Source organism: Teleopsis dalmanni, chromosome 2, assembly GCF_002237135.1.
Source record: "Teleopsis dalmanni isolate 2A chromosome 2, ASM223713v2, whole genome shotgun sequence".
Lineage (NCBI taxonomy): Eukaryota > Metazoa > Arthropoda > Insecta > Diptera > Diopsidae > Teleopsis > Teleopsis dalmanni.
This window is the reverse complement of record NC_051847.1, coordinates 82,229,142-82,245,577: the sequence shown is the minus strand read 5'-3', so window position 1 is coordinate 82,245,577 and position 16,436 is coordinate 82,229,142. Positions and strand designations below refer to the sequence as shown.

General features: G+C 28.2%; 1 protein-coding gene across 1 annotated transcript in view; it reads right to left on the bottom strand.

Moving 5' to 3' along the window:
* The window catches only part of LOC119674928 (extensin-like), an 18,109-nt gene extending 8,505 nt beyond the window's left edge, over positions 1-9,604 (bottom strand). Inside the window, exon 1 of the mRNA XM_038086087.1 lies at positions 9,529-9,604. Within this exon, the coding sequence (XP_037942015.1) occupies positions 9,529-9,604 (76 nt within the window). The remainder of the gene's footprint in view (positions 1-9,528) is intronic.
* Between the last annotated feature and the right edge of the window lie 6,832 nt (positions 9,605-16,436).

Sequence of the window (16,436 nt, the reverse complement as noted above, 5' to 3'; positions counted from 1 at the left end):
TATTATTTTTATTAAAAAATAGTTTATGTTGAGAAAACACTTTCTATCGTCATAATTGACTTTAAGATTAAATTATATTATTTAAAGTAGAGGCTAATCAGTTATCAATGTTTAATAAATTTTGTATTTATTGTTTGGAAAGAGTGAAAAATAGCATAATATTGGAAATAATGGTGGGAAAATGTTAGGGAGTACATTTATTAATCATTATATTAATAAATTTAAAATCATAATATAAATTAAAAGCATAATATATTACTAAGAATTTTACTAATATATAAAAAAAACAAAAGCAAATCTCACTAAACTTTTGAAATTGGACACAGAAATAGAATTCAAAAAGACGTACTTTCAAGAGGTCAATATAAGTCCATTGAAATATGTGCTATCATATAAAACACATTTTATTCAACAGGCGATGTGAGACTGATATCGTCATGGGAAATCTTAATGAAATAAAATATCGTTATAATAACGCATATCGTTAAGTCTTCTCATCAGGAAGATTTCAACAACTGTTTAATGTCAGCAGTATGCCCAAATCTTGTAGATGTTGTGAATGAAAACCAACTAGAGTGGTGTTTCTCTCAGCAGTTAGTTTTATGCTCCATTGCCATATATCTGTTTGTATAATTTTAAATATTTTTGTTAGTTAACTTAATAAAAACTTAAATTGCACTTTGACATTACAATATGAATCTTTCATCTTAATTCAATTAATAATAAAATTAATAATTTCAGTATTTTTAAAAATATTAGATTCATAATATTTATTGTTTATTTATTTATTTGTTTTTTTTTATACTATCATTCAATTAAATAAAAATATGAAAAAATATATTTCATTTATATTTTCATATTGTGCGATATTATTTTTGGAGAAAATATTGGTATTAGTTTCTGTAGAATGCATTGTATATTTTTCCAATTCAGACTTATATACTCGTATTTTGATTTGAAGGTGAATCAAGGAAAAAGAAATGTCGAAAGTGTCATACACATCTCTAAAAGAGTGTGAGATTTAAAAAAAACTTGCTGTTCTTCAACACACTAAGGTAAATGGACATTGTTTCAAGAAGTAAGAAGGTATTAAATTGTATATATTCCACTACAATATTGGAATTAATAAAATATTTCATAGAAAATTTGTAATATAAATATTTTTTATTAATATTAATCTAATGGATACAATAAATCGATTAAATAACATATATTAAAAAAATATAAGATAGCATAAACTTGATGTACCATATAGAATAAGTTCATAATTTCTTTAAAAAGCTGAGTAAAAAATATTCCTCACATTTTTTTTTTCTTGAAAATTATATACTTTCTTATCTTAAAAGCAATTAAAGTATAAAAAAAGTTTTTTCCCAGTTTTAGTTTAATTACCATTTTTGTTGATGTTAATTACTCGCAGACTTGGACTGGCCTGCAGTTGGTTGGAGTTAATAACCCATATATGAGTGCAAGTTTAAACGTATGATTATGTGTAATTATGGATCATTCATGACCCTGAATGATAATAAAGTTTTTCATATCTAAGACGAACCATTGTGTATATTTTGTATAAAAAAATATTTAAATCAATAAAAATTGACCTTTAAAATTTTTTAAAGATTCAAAAATACTTTTACTTTTCTGTGTAATAAAAATTTATGTAAGTTAGAAAAATGTAGTTCAAAATAAAAAGCGATTAGTTTTATAAATTAAGTAAAAACTATTTTAGTTCAAATTTACTAGAAGAAAGAAAAATTTTTTAGACATATCAAAATTAAAATAAAAATTTTGGGTTTTTATAAACTTATAAGCAGAAAGAGTAAGTCTTCGTTTAGTTTTTAAAATAATCAATTTATTTATAAATAATAAAGTAAAAATAAATACTTTTATATGTAATTTTCTATTTAGTGTATTTTTGAAGAAAGTTCTCTTATTTGTAAAAGAAAGTATGCAGTTGATCAAGATATTTAATTAAATTACCCAATTATGTTTTGCCTTTGTAATTAATATAGCCATTGTGTAGGCCTAGTATTGTCTTTTTAGAAATTGTTATTACAGAAACAGACATTGTTTTTTTCTTCCTCTTTTTCCTAGTCTGATTCTATTACAGGTTGTCTTTTTTTTGTGGTGTCTATGGATCGCAGGCAGAAACAACTGGAGATTCTATATAAATCGTCTGATAGAATACGATTTATATATATATATATATTAGCTGAAGAAAATTTATCAAAATATATTAAAAAAGACTGAAACTTACTGGGATTAAGAAAACATTTACAAACTATTTGTAAAACAAATTTACAATAGTGAATAGTAAGAGTATATAAACACAAAATAGTTTTTGGAGTTAATTGGATTTGATTACTGCTACTATTATCTAATGATATACTGATAAACTTGCTTCTTCAGCCATATTGAATGAGTAACGTACGTATCCGAATGAAAAATATTAAAATAAATTGAAATTATTTCCTGTGGCTCACATTTAGAAACTATTTAAGCAATTTAATACATAACTCTTTTTTCGTGTAAACTGAGATTTTACAAATAGGTGTAAAAATGTGTATGGTTTCTATAACTATCCATAACCAACTATCTATTTATAGCATATACCATAGACTGTGTCGTGTAGACTGAGGTTTTAGGATTAGTTGTAAAAATATGGATTAATGGCTTCAGTGTTCAGGTACTCAGACGAGTGCTACTTTGTTACGGGTAGTATTAGTATTTTTTTTTTTGGGCCCTCTGAGAATTTGGGAAATTTTTTTGATTGGAACGGCAGGATTAAATTTAGGGGTATGGATGTCAGCACGTTCGTAAGTTTTTATGTATCAGTTAATTAAATAAACGTATTGGAAGACTGTACAAAGTGGCTATTCTTTCATTTACTTGTTTTGTGATTTAAAATATTAAAGCTGTGAAAAGGGATTACATAATTGTTCCTATAATAGCTGAGAATTGCGGTTTCTGAAACATCCTTAACTTTGGTTGAAGTTATAAAATAGTTTGATTATAGTTGATATAAGCAAAGATTTAGGAATGTTGTAAGTCCAATTATTTTTATAATTTACTGAGCAAATATTGAATAATTGTTTTGTAATATATCTCTCTGAAGAGTATGTGAACCATGAGAAGACCGAATCTTTCTTTAGATGTTGTATTTCGTTCATATTGAAAGCAAAGATCAGGTAGTTTATAAGCTAAGCACTAGTAAGATGTGCGAACTTTATTATATAAAATTTAATCAAAATTAAAATAGTCATAAGGGCAAATTATTTATATATAATCACGACACTGACTTACTTTTGTCCTTCTCTCCTAGTGGAAAATAGGTCCTCTACTATCAAGATAAGTCTAATATAAATGTGTAACTACAACATATATATGTTAGATATAATTTAAACAATGTTTTATGTAGTTATTTAAATTTTATGTTAAATAATTGATGGATTAAATAACTAAGCTCTAAAGTGATTGAAAGTCACAATTAAAATTATCTGAACTTTAACAAGTTCAAATATTCCAAAAAAATAAGCCAATAAATTAAAAATTAAAAAAATTGTTTATTCATTATCTGCTAAACCACATTTAAATATATAATTGCTAATAATTTTACACCTTCAGTTTAAGTTGTTTTCCTTATGTTTTATCACCCATCCGTCTAAAAAATGCAGTTCTTTACATTAAACTTATCTTTAATTAAAAAAATTGATGTGGTGTAAATTATTTGCAAACTTTATGTCACTGACACGACCTTGCTCTATATAAGATACTCGTATGACCAAAATTATGCAATTTTTGCGGTCTCAATTGGCATAATTTTTTTTCTTTGTGTCTTAAAAGCGAAAGGAAGTCACTTACATTCACTTTTGCAAAGAAAAGTAGAGTTAATGCAAATTAAATAAAACAAAAATTGTAAACATTAACATGACACTAAACAGACCGAAGCGCATGTTAAATTCGGAAGAATTACTTAATCAACAGAGTCAACGTCACGATTGTCAGTCAGCCTAAGCAAATTATGTTGCATTTGCAGGAGCAATTGCTGTTAAAAAAACTGTGTTTCTACTCGTATTTATTCAAGCGATGCATTGTTGCTTTAACATTCATCAAATTGTCGCATGCGTCCATGTTAACTGGTACGACGGTAGTGTTGCAAGTGTTTTGCACTGTTAATTTTACATTAGCTACTCTTTTCGTGCGGTGTGTTTATATCACAGTTTGCTATATAAACTAAAATCAATTACTATATTATTCAGTTTGAGATATTTACGCGATGGACAAGTGTGTATACTGCTCTCTTGATCCTAATTATAATAATCATAGAATAACCATTCTAACTGATAGGAGTGACTAACTGATAGCTGACATCAAGACAAGTGATGGAGTGTTTTGAAAAGTTTAATTTTTTTCAAATACGGATTTTATGGGTTTCCGATTAATGTAGTCTAAGAAGATATCATTTCTTCCCATTATTCAGAAAAAAGAATGGAAACTAAGAAAGATATAATGTACCAATCCATAAGGGTTTATATAGCTTTAACCATAACACAATTTACACAAAAAACTTGAGAATTTCTGACAAAACACTATAGTTTTAAGTAGCATCTTTTATAGCTGGGAATTACTAATACCTATGGTACTTTTATCTTATTTAGAAAAGATTCTACAAGGGCTTTTGGAATTAAAATGCTCATCAAATATTCCAAGATAATACAATTTGATCATAATATTCAACTAAATGACTAAAAATAAAACCGAATTCTTACTCTAATGGAACTTACAGGTTTTGCAGAGAGAAAAATACCACAAAGCATGTGCTAGGAGTACGCCTGGCACTGATGTTTAAATGAGGCATGTTTTATCTTTTTGGTTGTACAGGTAAGCATTTTATATTGGATGAAGATATAAAACTCATAAAGTAGTTTCAATACCACAATTTCTCGTGGAAACCTGAGTCGTAGAAATAAACTCAATCTATTAAGGGAAACAGTAGATTTCTTGAACATAGAGTAACATTCGTCGCATTACAACAATTCAACAAATATGTAATATAAGCCTAGTTATCCCAAGAAGAATATTGGTAATGTTATACATCTCAAGTAAAATTTGAAAGAACATATTATTATATCAATATTATATTATTATTGAAAAGTAGTTTCATCAGATGTTTAAATAAAACGTGTTGAAAATGCTTATATGCATATATTGATTAGTGGAACAACATGCACATTTTCCTATAATATTGAGGTATTAGTATCACATTACTGACGTGACACGCCAGGTAATAACCAGGCTAAAGAGCTACTGTGTCCGTTTACCTATAGTAGAATGATCCTTCTGAGTTAAACGAAACTAAAGTTGTTGGCAAGCTATTTGTTGGAACATCGTGGTCTCTATTATCATCTTAACATAATGGGTATGTCGGAGGTGACAGAATTTGATCTTGTTTTACAGGTAGATGAGATTGTCAAGTTTTTTGACTGTTCGGCTTTGATCTGGTTTAGAAGCAGCCGGCTACTTTGTGATTTCCTTCCTTTCAAAGTATGATTGTCAACAACAACTGACATTTTGGTTCAGTTAGAGTTGGTAAGCAACACAAAAGATTAATCATGGTCGCAATTTTTTGCTCTCTTGGACTAATATTCCTTTTCTTATTCTATTCCATAAAACATTATTATAGCAGACGAACAATCTATCTTTTAAACACATTAAAATCAAATAAATTTATTATTTTGTAGTTAAATGTAATAGTCAAAGAATTAGTAAATGATATATCTGAGTTGGGAATCGGATGTGGTTCTTTATGTTTTAGTGTCCAACGTAGAGCTACTTTACTATTATCATCAGTTGAACTTCTTCCTTATATTAGTTGCTTTTCATACTGTCTAGTTTAGTTATTTCTTTGGGATAGGAGTTAGAATATTTCCGAGTTAAGGCATGTTTGTTATAAGAGATGACGAAAGTCCAGGGGGCCAAAAGGGGGGGACGAAAGTCCAAGTCCAGCCGAAGCTGTCGTAACCTATAGAAGTTGGCCTATTGTTTGCTATATTGTGATAGCTGTGGCTAAAATCAAAATTTATGCCGTAGAATGGCTTTTATTCGGAATAGAGTTACATTTTCCAACCGTGTACGGAGATTTAGAGGTCAGTAGCTATATACGACAGGCTTTGTACACTTCCTAGGGGGAAACTATTTACAAAAATAATTGCTTAAATTGGTATCAACGGTAACCTTGAAATTAGGAGCGTTTATTGGAGTATTATACTGATACATGTGTTAAGGACGTCGTGCTATTAAGCCTTTTCGGCATATAATCACGTTAAAAACGAAGGGATTGAATAAATTTAATTTGCTAATTATTGTATTAAGCATATTGACTTGTCTACTGTTTATTAATAGGAACGGATTTAAGTTACTGTTGCATAAAAGATGGCATCTTGAAACGTGGTTTTGGTGGACTCTAGTCTTTTGGGATACTTGAAATGCGATAGAAATCTACTTTTAGATTTCGAGACGTAATTGACATTATGCCCTTATATATTATAAGAATAATTAATATTCTAATATTATATTTTCTAAATTATATTGTAGTTATATGTTATTTTGATTCGCGAGTATACGTTGATCTCAAATACTATATTGACTGATTATAAATATTAATACTTTGTATTTCGAATTTTATCCACAAAAAATGTTATATATTTTATTGTTAACCAGAAAATTATGTCCGCTAATGGTTAAAATAACAGGTAATATAAAGTCATATTAATTTTTTGCAGTGTAAAGTTTTTTGAAGGGCACATGCACATTCATAATTGCAAATTGCTATGCTCCATGGAATTATTTGGGCTCTAACTGGACAATTTAAGTTTGTCATCATTTTTATTTATTTAATTTATAAGATAAAATATTTAATTTACATTATTGACTATAAGTCGCCAAAGCAGTTTATTTAAAAACAAGAATGCTATTAGGTTTTTTTACGGTTTTTGTGGTGAATGTTGTCAGATTATGTACGTAAGCCACAGATTTGTGGAATGACTTTCATTTTCCCGCAACAGCTGTGAACAAATGAAAACAATTTCGTTAAATGCTGAGTTACGAAACTCTGAGATGCAAAAGATGCTAAAGCACTTCCTGAAAAGTAAGTTTGTCTACGGTACGTACACATCACCATAAAGTAGATCATTATTATTTACGGCTATTTGTTTATTCGGTCAGTCTGGCCAAGGAGTTGATTTCCCGCTTTTCGAATATACATAGGTGTGTCTATGTATAAAATTTTAATGAACTCTTAGCAGTTAAACTTTTATTTATTTAACAAAATGAATAAGAGGGTTGACAAACTACTTTTTGATACAGGCAACCTCCTTTCGGTTAAATATTTTGGCATAGAAAATGCAAATTTATAACACTAATTACAAAACCTAAACTATTTTTCTCTTGGTTGCCTTAAAACTTGATTTGAAGCCATTCTTTAATAAATATACCATATATATTACTTCATACATGTTTATTAGACTTGTTAACTATGATATACAATATACCACATAAATAAGAAATGGAAAGCATTGCATGTCTTTAATTGTCTTCATAATTGTTTTTATACTCAGATTACATTTGTGGCTTGAATCAATTTTTTTTTATTTTTAAAAACACATAAACTATCAAATGTCTTCCAGAAGCTCTAATTGTAGAGTATGAATATTATTACAAAGTGTCACATATGGGTTTAGGTTAATTTTTTTCTAATAACAAATTTCTGGTTATTTCCTTAGCTCAATAGACTATACAGGGAACATCGTTTTGGCATAATTGACGAGATATAAACTGAATCTCTGTTCGCTTTTAAAGCTATTCCCAAAGTCGACCAAACAATTATTTCCTGTATTGAACAATTTTTTGGCGTGATTATATTGTATCGAGTGTAGTACTTTAAAGATTATGAAAAATATATTTAGAACAGTATATGAAGATTTAAAAAGTTGTAAACAATTCCACATTTTTTTGTCAGAATGTTAAATTTAGGACAGGACAGTTTATCTGGGGTGTAATAGTCTACCGGAGAGGATTCGGAAGCGCTCTTGTTTGCAGTGCAAGTAAATATAGTGATTTAAACAGGATAATTAAGAAGGGACAGCAACATAATAGTTGAAATCTACTCTATGTACGTAGGGATGAGCAATTTCTATTACTTTTGAAATTTTACTTTTATATTTTAAGAGAGTGTATTAACCCTTTTAGGATTCTGTTCTTTTATTACAGGCATTGAAATCTATATGCATATATAGATCTATATGCCCATATATCTATAGGCATTGAAATCTATATAATCTCTTTAATTACAAGGACTACAAAAATTAAAGGCTTTCTTCCAAATTAATAATAATTTAAATTTTTTTCACTTTAGTTTCCTACTTTTTATATTAATTACGATTATGTCTAAGTTAAATTTAATCTTCTGCAATCATGTACTTCTTAAAGATAGAAGGTTGAAGTTTGGTGAGCTATGATAATAAATTAGAACTGTATTTGCAAAGTCAATGTCAATGATTTTCAACTTTAATTCTATTATTAGTAAATATAATATCATAGTTTAATTTTTTTTTTAATTTTTAATTAATTGAATTTTGGGGTACCATTCAGCAGTTTCGAGAATTGTCAATTACCACATCATCAGTAATTTTAGAAAAATACTGTCCGTTAAACTTTGAGTGATTTAAGAGATAATATTTTTAAAAATATACCATAAAATTTTATATAAATAGAGTAAATATAAGAAAAAATATAAAATGTTATAAAATACGAATTCTTGAATATTATCTTTAATATTTAATATGCCTATATTATTTAATTTATTAGATTTTTTGATAATAGGTTTGTTTGATAATCAAAACTTTAGTTTGAAATGCAAGTAAAAATAACGACTTCCTTGTCTTAATTTTGCTTTTTAAGGTACGACATTATGGCTCAATTACTATCTGAGTTCAGTGGAGACTTAAAAATATTCACATACAGTGAATAAATCAGACTGCAAGACATGGGGCTCCATGTCCAACCAACACGTTTCGAAGACTAATTCAAAACAGTTAACATATTTAAAATGTTTATTTATAAATTTGTAAAAGATATCCGCATAAAATCAATTTAAATTCTCTACATTTTTAACTAATTTTTGTAATGAGTTTTAAATGCATTATAGTCCGTTCAAAACTTATTTAAATCCAACTAAATCTTATTTTATTATTTTAAAATAGTAAAAACCACACAGTGACTAAATCACTAACATAAAAAAATATCGAAAGTATACAAGAATTTTTTAACTGTGAACGCAGCATGCCACTGGCGAAAACGATATATTATTTGTTTATGTGAAAGCTAAGCTCTGCCGGTGATGCATGTTGTGCAACATGTTGCCATTGTAATAAATGTTGCTGCAGATCTTGTTGCTGTATATTTTCATTATAAAACCATGACTTTTATTATTTTTTAAATTATAAATTTTACTATTTTTGCCTTACTTACCTAGTTTAATTTCAGCTGTAACATGAGACGTACAAAGTTGTGCAATCATACCAGGAAATCCTTTAGTTATAAACATTTTAATCAAATCTGTTGGTTTTGTGCAGAGGTAAGATAAAATAACATAATACGACTCCCATCAAAACATCATGGAAATTGTTCAGGTATTTGAAATTTATTAATTAATTGTTTCTATAAAATGTGGTGATAAAATGTCAAGTTTCTCTATGTCAATACATTTTACAATGGTCCGGATGAGAAAAACTACAACTAAATTGAAAATCGACAAAATAAACATTTACTTAGGAAAACAAATTAAAGATATTAAAATGAAGTTAACAATTATTTGGGAAAATGTTATTGACATTTTGGAATAAAAATTGATAAGTTTTTTAAGTGAATTTGAGAAAATAAAAACTCTATTTAAGGTAGAAAGCATTTCATAGTAGAGAAATTGACTGCAAAAATTATATGAATCTTTATAATGCTTTATATTTTTGACTACAATTTACAATTTCTGAATCAATGTTTCCGTATTGCCGAATTTCAATATTTTATCTTTAAATAATTGGTGCAAATACTTCTCGCAATTGACTTTTGTTACTGTTACTGTACATAGTTATATGGTAACAGGACAGTATTACAGAGATAGGAAGTAATTAAAATCATAAAATGCATATTTAAAACTCTCACAGACTATAGAAATAATAATAAACCACTTATGATTCTACTGAAAACCAAATGATGCTAACCCAATTTATATTTATTGATGAATTGCATAAAAATTGTAAAGCAACAACCATAATGATTTCTAATCTTTAATTAACCAGATTCAACTTTCCATGTTAAATTAGTATTGTATAAATTAAATCATAAGTGAATTATAACTGTGAATGTTCTATATATTATCACTTAATTAAAAATATAAAACTTTTATTTCACTCCCTTGTCTATGAATATACAAATATTTAAAAGACAAACCGTTGCACTTACAATTTTCTTATATGAAAATAAATAGACATCCATCTAAAAAGTCATACTATTTATGAAAACAAAAAACTCAACCATAGAAGAATTATAAATTCTTATATTGAAAAAATTTATTGTAGGAAAGTCATAAGATGGTATTGCCATTTAAAGTAACTGAAATACTTCGTAATTATTATAAAAGGCTTCTAAGTAAAAAACCATAATTGTTAGAGCACCGATAAAAAACAGTTAAAAATAAATCCGAGAAAATTCCTTTCAAATGCAGATTAATATATTAAAAGTACTAATTTTTGGTAATATGCTTTATAATATTTTTATAAAGCAATAAATTTTAAATAAAAGTACGAGAATTTCTCCACTCTTCTAAAGATGTTTTGTTTGCGACTTGAGATAAGCATAGAAAAACTATCACTAATAATGGAGAAAATCACAATTTCTTCAAATTCTATTCTAATTTTGTGGAAGTTTAATTTTTTTCGTAGCACCTGCGGTAATATTTATATGTGTGTACTTTATTACAAGGTTTATACCAGATTCGTAATGTACCAGATTGATACATCTTATGTATTTCCTGTCAAAATGCTATGAAATGGTTTCTGTTGAAGGGATTACTAAGTGATGACTTGATTCTTTAAAATTTTTGTCTAGTCCGAACAGATATTAGGAAATGTTTGTTTCGCACTGAGATCGTTTATTTGTTTGAGCGATTAAGTGAAGGTTATAAGGATCTTAAAGAGAATGACGATGACCACGCAAATCATTTTTCTGATTGATCGTCTACCGCTATTTCTGTCTCTTATCTGTCTTTATAAAGAATCAAATTTTTTAATTATTGGGATTCTCTGTTGATAAGCATAAAAAATTTTTTTTTTTATTATGGACGTATGCGAGTTAGGCTAAGTTGATGCTAAACCAAATGGGAGATTTTTTGCACTGCACATTTAGCCATTTATCAACACGTATCGACACATCACTACATTATTGACACAACTTAGAATTTCTCTCATTTAGAACGCAACTTAGCTTAACTCGCACACGTCCTAAATATTTTAACGTGAAAATTAAAATATTTTTTGAAATCTTAAAACTTTTTAATGAATTTTAAAACGCTTTAAAGATTGCATAGCACAATTAAAAAACAATCTAAGAATTATTACGGGATTATTGAATGGTCACTGTAGATTAAATAATTACCTATCGAAGTTAGTAATTCAATCCAACTCAGACTGCAGATACTATAGAGAAGAGAGAGAAACTGCATACCATGGGGTATTCGATATATGTTGTTCTATATGTACTACTCAATATAGTTTATTGGAAAAATATTACTCGATATGTGGTAGTAGATATGAGTTACTGGATATGTTTTACTCGATATGTGTCACTCGATATTTATTACTTGATATGTGTTAGTCGATATGTTTTACTCGATATATGTTACTCTATTTGTATTACGTGATATGTGTTACTCGATATATATTCCTCGAAATGTGTTACTCAAAATGTGTTACTCGATATGGGTTACTGATAAACTAGTCTGCACCCGATGGAGGTGACTCGACATGGGTTACTCAATATATATTTTACTCGATGTGTGTTATTCAAAATTTGTTTTGTTGTTGCTACTTTGCCCAGTGTCTACATATTGACTCCTAATAACACATCCTGGTTAATTAGCTTAAATCTTCAGTATAATTATTAGTTTATGATTTTTCATTTGTAATATTCTCGTACGACATTTATGACGAACCTTTTTATAAGTGTGTGAAAAATATTAGCATAGTTTTGTTATTAAACTTTAGGTGTGTCCAGATCTTCTTATCAATAAGCATTTTTTTAAAAGCAACTACATCAAGTAATGTTTTTACATTTCCGAGTACTTGTCATCACTCCCACATCAATCTCACCATGATATCAATAAATCAAAGGAGTTCTTACATGCTGGATCGCATATATCATATGTACTATGTAGTTGAGGACAGTGTGAATGCCATAGAGATTTTCATATGTGCTATGTGTGACATGCGTGCCACAGGTTTGCCATTACTGATATATATTAAATCAGTAAATTATATTACTGGGTTATTGATCTCGTTACTCAAAATCGTGAATATGAACCAATAATATTTCTTTACGAAATTTATGTACTGGAAAATCTTGATTTATTTATTATTGATTTATTTAACTTCAATAACTATTGCGAAATAAATATTACTTTTTCGTTTATTTAATTAAACTAAGAAGAGGTTTTTTTTTCAAAATCGTTGCATGGCAAATCCAGTATATGGTCTCTTACCAAAATTATGTAACCCTTAGCATGCCTTCAACTAAAATTGGAATGTTAACACCTCTTTTTTTGAATTATTTATCTATATTCGCATCAATATTTAATTTTTGATATTAAATAATACTACACCAGTATGCTACAGGCCTATAAACGCCTATTGTCATAATGCAGTTTGATATTTAAAATAATTCATGAATAAAATAGTTTTTATTACGTCAACACTATGCTCTTTGTACCTGGAAGCTAATATATATTAATGTTGACATAATCATATTTGTGGGAAACCTGGTCCTTTCAAGTGTGTAAAAATGCATAAAAATAATTAATAATTTATATTAATTTTTATTTGTCGCAAAGCTCTTTTGAAAACAAATTAATTCTGAAATATTCTGTCTGTTGCAAATGCGTTTAAAGGTGCGAAGTAGGTGAGAAAGGTGATCGTATCCCATTCATTGATAAATTTATGCAATAAGCAATTTTAATTTTTTTTCTTTAAATAAAATTGATTTATTATGTATTTTATTACTTAATGTTGAAAAATCTATTCATAAAATCTAATTTTGCTTGCCGTGTAGATGGCGAAAATGAATTTTTAGAGTTACTTTATGAAATCCAGAAGCGAACACGCAACGAATTTAATTGCAAAAATATTTTAGCCAACGAACGCATTTGACAATAAATCAAATTCGAATAGGTTTCCAACTGTTCGTCCATTTAGTTCCATGCCGTACGAAGTAAGCTTCTTCATGTGACTTGTCACTTACTTACGCCAGTAACATACAAATCAGTTCAAATACGTAATGCAAACTTTTGCCTTCAATTTTAATTGTGAATATGAAACACAAAATGCAGATCGCAGATCGTTGATCGGTGATCGCTGGTCATGGATCCCAATGATCCGGCAAAACCTGCACATTGTGCATTACAAATCGCGAATGGATTAGTTTACTGGTCAATAAAAATGCCAGCATAAAATCGAAAATCGAAAAACGAGAATGAATGACACTAGCACCAGTGGAAGTCACAGTCTGCAGATCGTGCTTAAACGTGATTTACTTAAGGCATGCGGTTTTCCAGTGTTCGATCGGATTAAAGTCTCGCACGTTGATTGCCTATTGAATTTTTATATGAGTTTTGCGTTTCCATTACGAGTTTTCGTTTTATTTTTGTTCAAATTGTAACGCGCCGAAATTGTTTTATTTTCTTATTTTCTCGCGTCGGACGTTTGACATAAAATGTATGTAAATGAAGTGATTTTTTTTGGATTTTTCGTGGGCCTCACCGGTGTACGATGGTCAATTAATGGCAAATTGGAGCAAATTATGCAATGAGTATGGACTCTGCCAACAATTTGTTTTGAGTTTATAGTTTGTTTATTGTTTTTGCATCTCAATTACGTTTTTTTTGGCTAAAATAGTCTGTGATTGAATAATTGGTAACAATCGTTTGGCCCATTTTAAAGACATTTGTTTTGCCATAGTTTTTATGCTAAAACCTTGTTAACGTACATTATTTGTATTCAATTGCATTAAATTCACTACTCATTGATAACATCGTAAAATTTGAAGAAATTTAATTACCTTAATAGAAGTGAATTTCTTATTTTCGTATATTTTTATAAACAAGAAGACACAACCTCATCATGAAAATAGTATCAAATATATACTACTTTATCTGCCGCTCAGGCTAAGTGGCAATTGAGGGACGAAGGATTCTCTCCACCTCATAATAAATAAAAGCATACAAAAATTCATTAAACGTTAACACATTACAACTGTTCTATAAGATAGGAATACTTCAAAATATTCTGAATATTCTAAAAATATTATCTGCATGCCCCGCTGAAGTAAATTCCTGGTTACGGACCTGTTAGTAAGGTGCAAGTTTCTTTACCGACATCTTATCATGAGATAATATATAAAATTTAAAACTCCTAAAAAAGTATTCTTAAAAAATAGGGAATATATAATAGACCCAGGATGAGAAAGCTTAGTATTGCTTATTTTTATTGGGAATTGATGTGTTTTCTATATAATTTTACTAAACATAAATTTTTTATATGTGGATATATATTATGTATGTTTTTTTGTACATTTAGGAGTTGGCTAGTACGTAGAGACAAGAACAAATCTACCTTCTGTAGTTATATACATACTATATATATTTTTGTTATATTTTTTAAGCTGCTTTTAATATTAGTAGTTCTTTTTAATATCATTTTCTATAAATTTATTATTGTTATAAGCTCAAATTTCTTTAATTAATTTAAATTCAATTTCACAGTTTAAAGATTTTTTATTTCTTCACTTAGAACCAATTTTCTATCCAAAAGTAGATAATTTGTCATGTAGGTCTTAAATGTAAATTAAAATTATATTTTTAATCGGCTTATCACGTTTCTGTTTATTTTGACCAGTGATTAGAACATAATTTTCTGTTATACTAGAGGTATTCAGTGGGGTTTACGCAATCACCTCCAAGATTTGAATTTTGCTGATGATGTCGTTTTATTAAGACATAGTCAACTACAAAACCTGTTCATCCGTATATAACTGCTCTCAGTGAAAGTAGAGACGGTGCCTATGGTGCGGCATAAAATCTGCGTCCTTCGTTAAACACTGAAGTATTAGAATCTGTGAACTCCATTCACGTACCTTGGAAGTGTTGTTAAAAACAGAACCGGCGCAAGTGCGGATGTTGCAATTCGGATAAAAAAGTTATGCGCTGTATTCCGACAACACCTATTACTTGAAACACACCAACAAGTTTTGTAAACGGAATTAAGATACACATGCGGACAATCATACACATGTATTCTTTGGTAAACAATAATTTCGGACCTGCAAGACAGGATATGTCTAGGCGAAGGACGATTTAAAAATAAATATCAGAAACATGCTACACATGGAACGATGTATACACAAAATAACCCAATATCTCGAGGTTTAAAAGAATCTATGCTCTTTTAGGAGAAATGCAAACTAAGAAGAAGAAGACACATGAATTGCTCTTCTGAATTTAATTCGTAGCAATTAGCAACTTACAGCAACTTAGGTATAAACATAAATAACGATAAGAAAAAATAATAATAATGACTTGTATTTATGGATTGTAAATATTATTATTCAAGTTCAGTGAATCCTTTGTTTTTAAATTAAACTAAATAATATTAAATTGAATAGATCATAACGTCTGATAATAAAAAATTGTGAATTGTACTGCGTATCAATAAAATAATAAATGTATTTATACATATTATTAAGAAAGTAAGAGTTATTATTATTCTATATATGGTATTTGATATCCAAACATTAAAAATTATATCAAAAACATACATCAACATTTAGTTACTAATTAACCTTCAAAACAGTCTGGGGCGTGTTCAAAATTTATTTTTTTTTGAAAATAATTGATGCTCTTCAATTCGATGCGGAAGCAAAAACATAGGTTTACCAACGCCTCTTTTTTGATTGCTTCCAAATAAAAACTTTTTATGATGATCCATATTTCATTTAATTAGAAACGAATTCATAGAGTAGTACAAAAGTTATGATATAATAATATATGAATTCATGGAATTTATGTTTCTCATTACTATCCACTTTAAAAAACAAAATTTTTTTTATTATTTAAT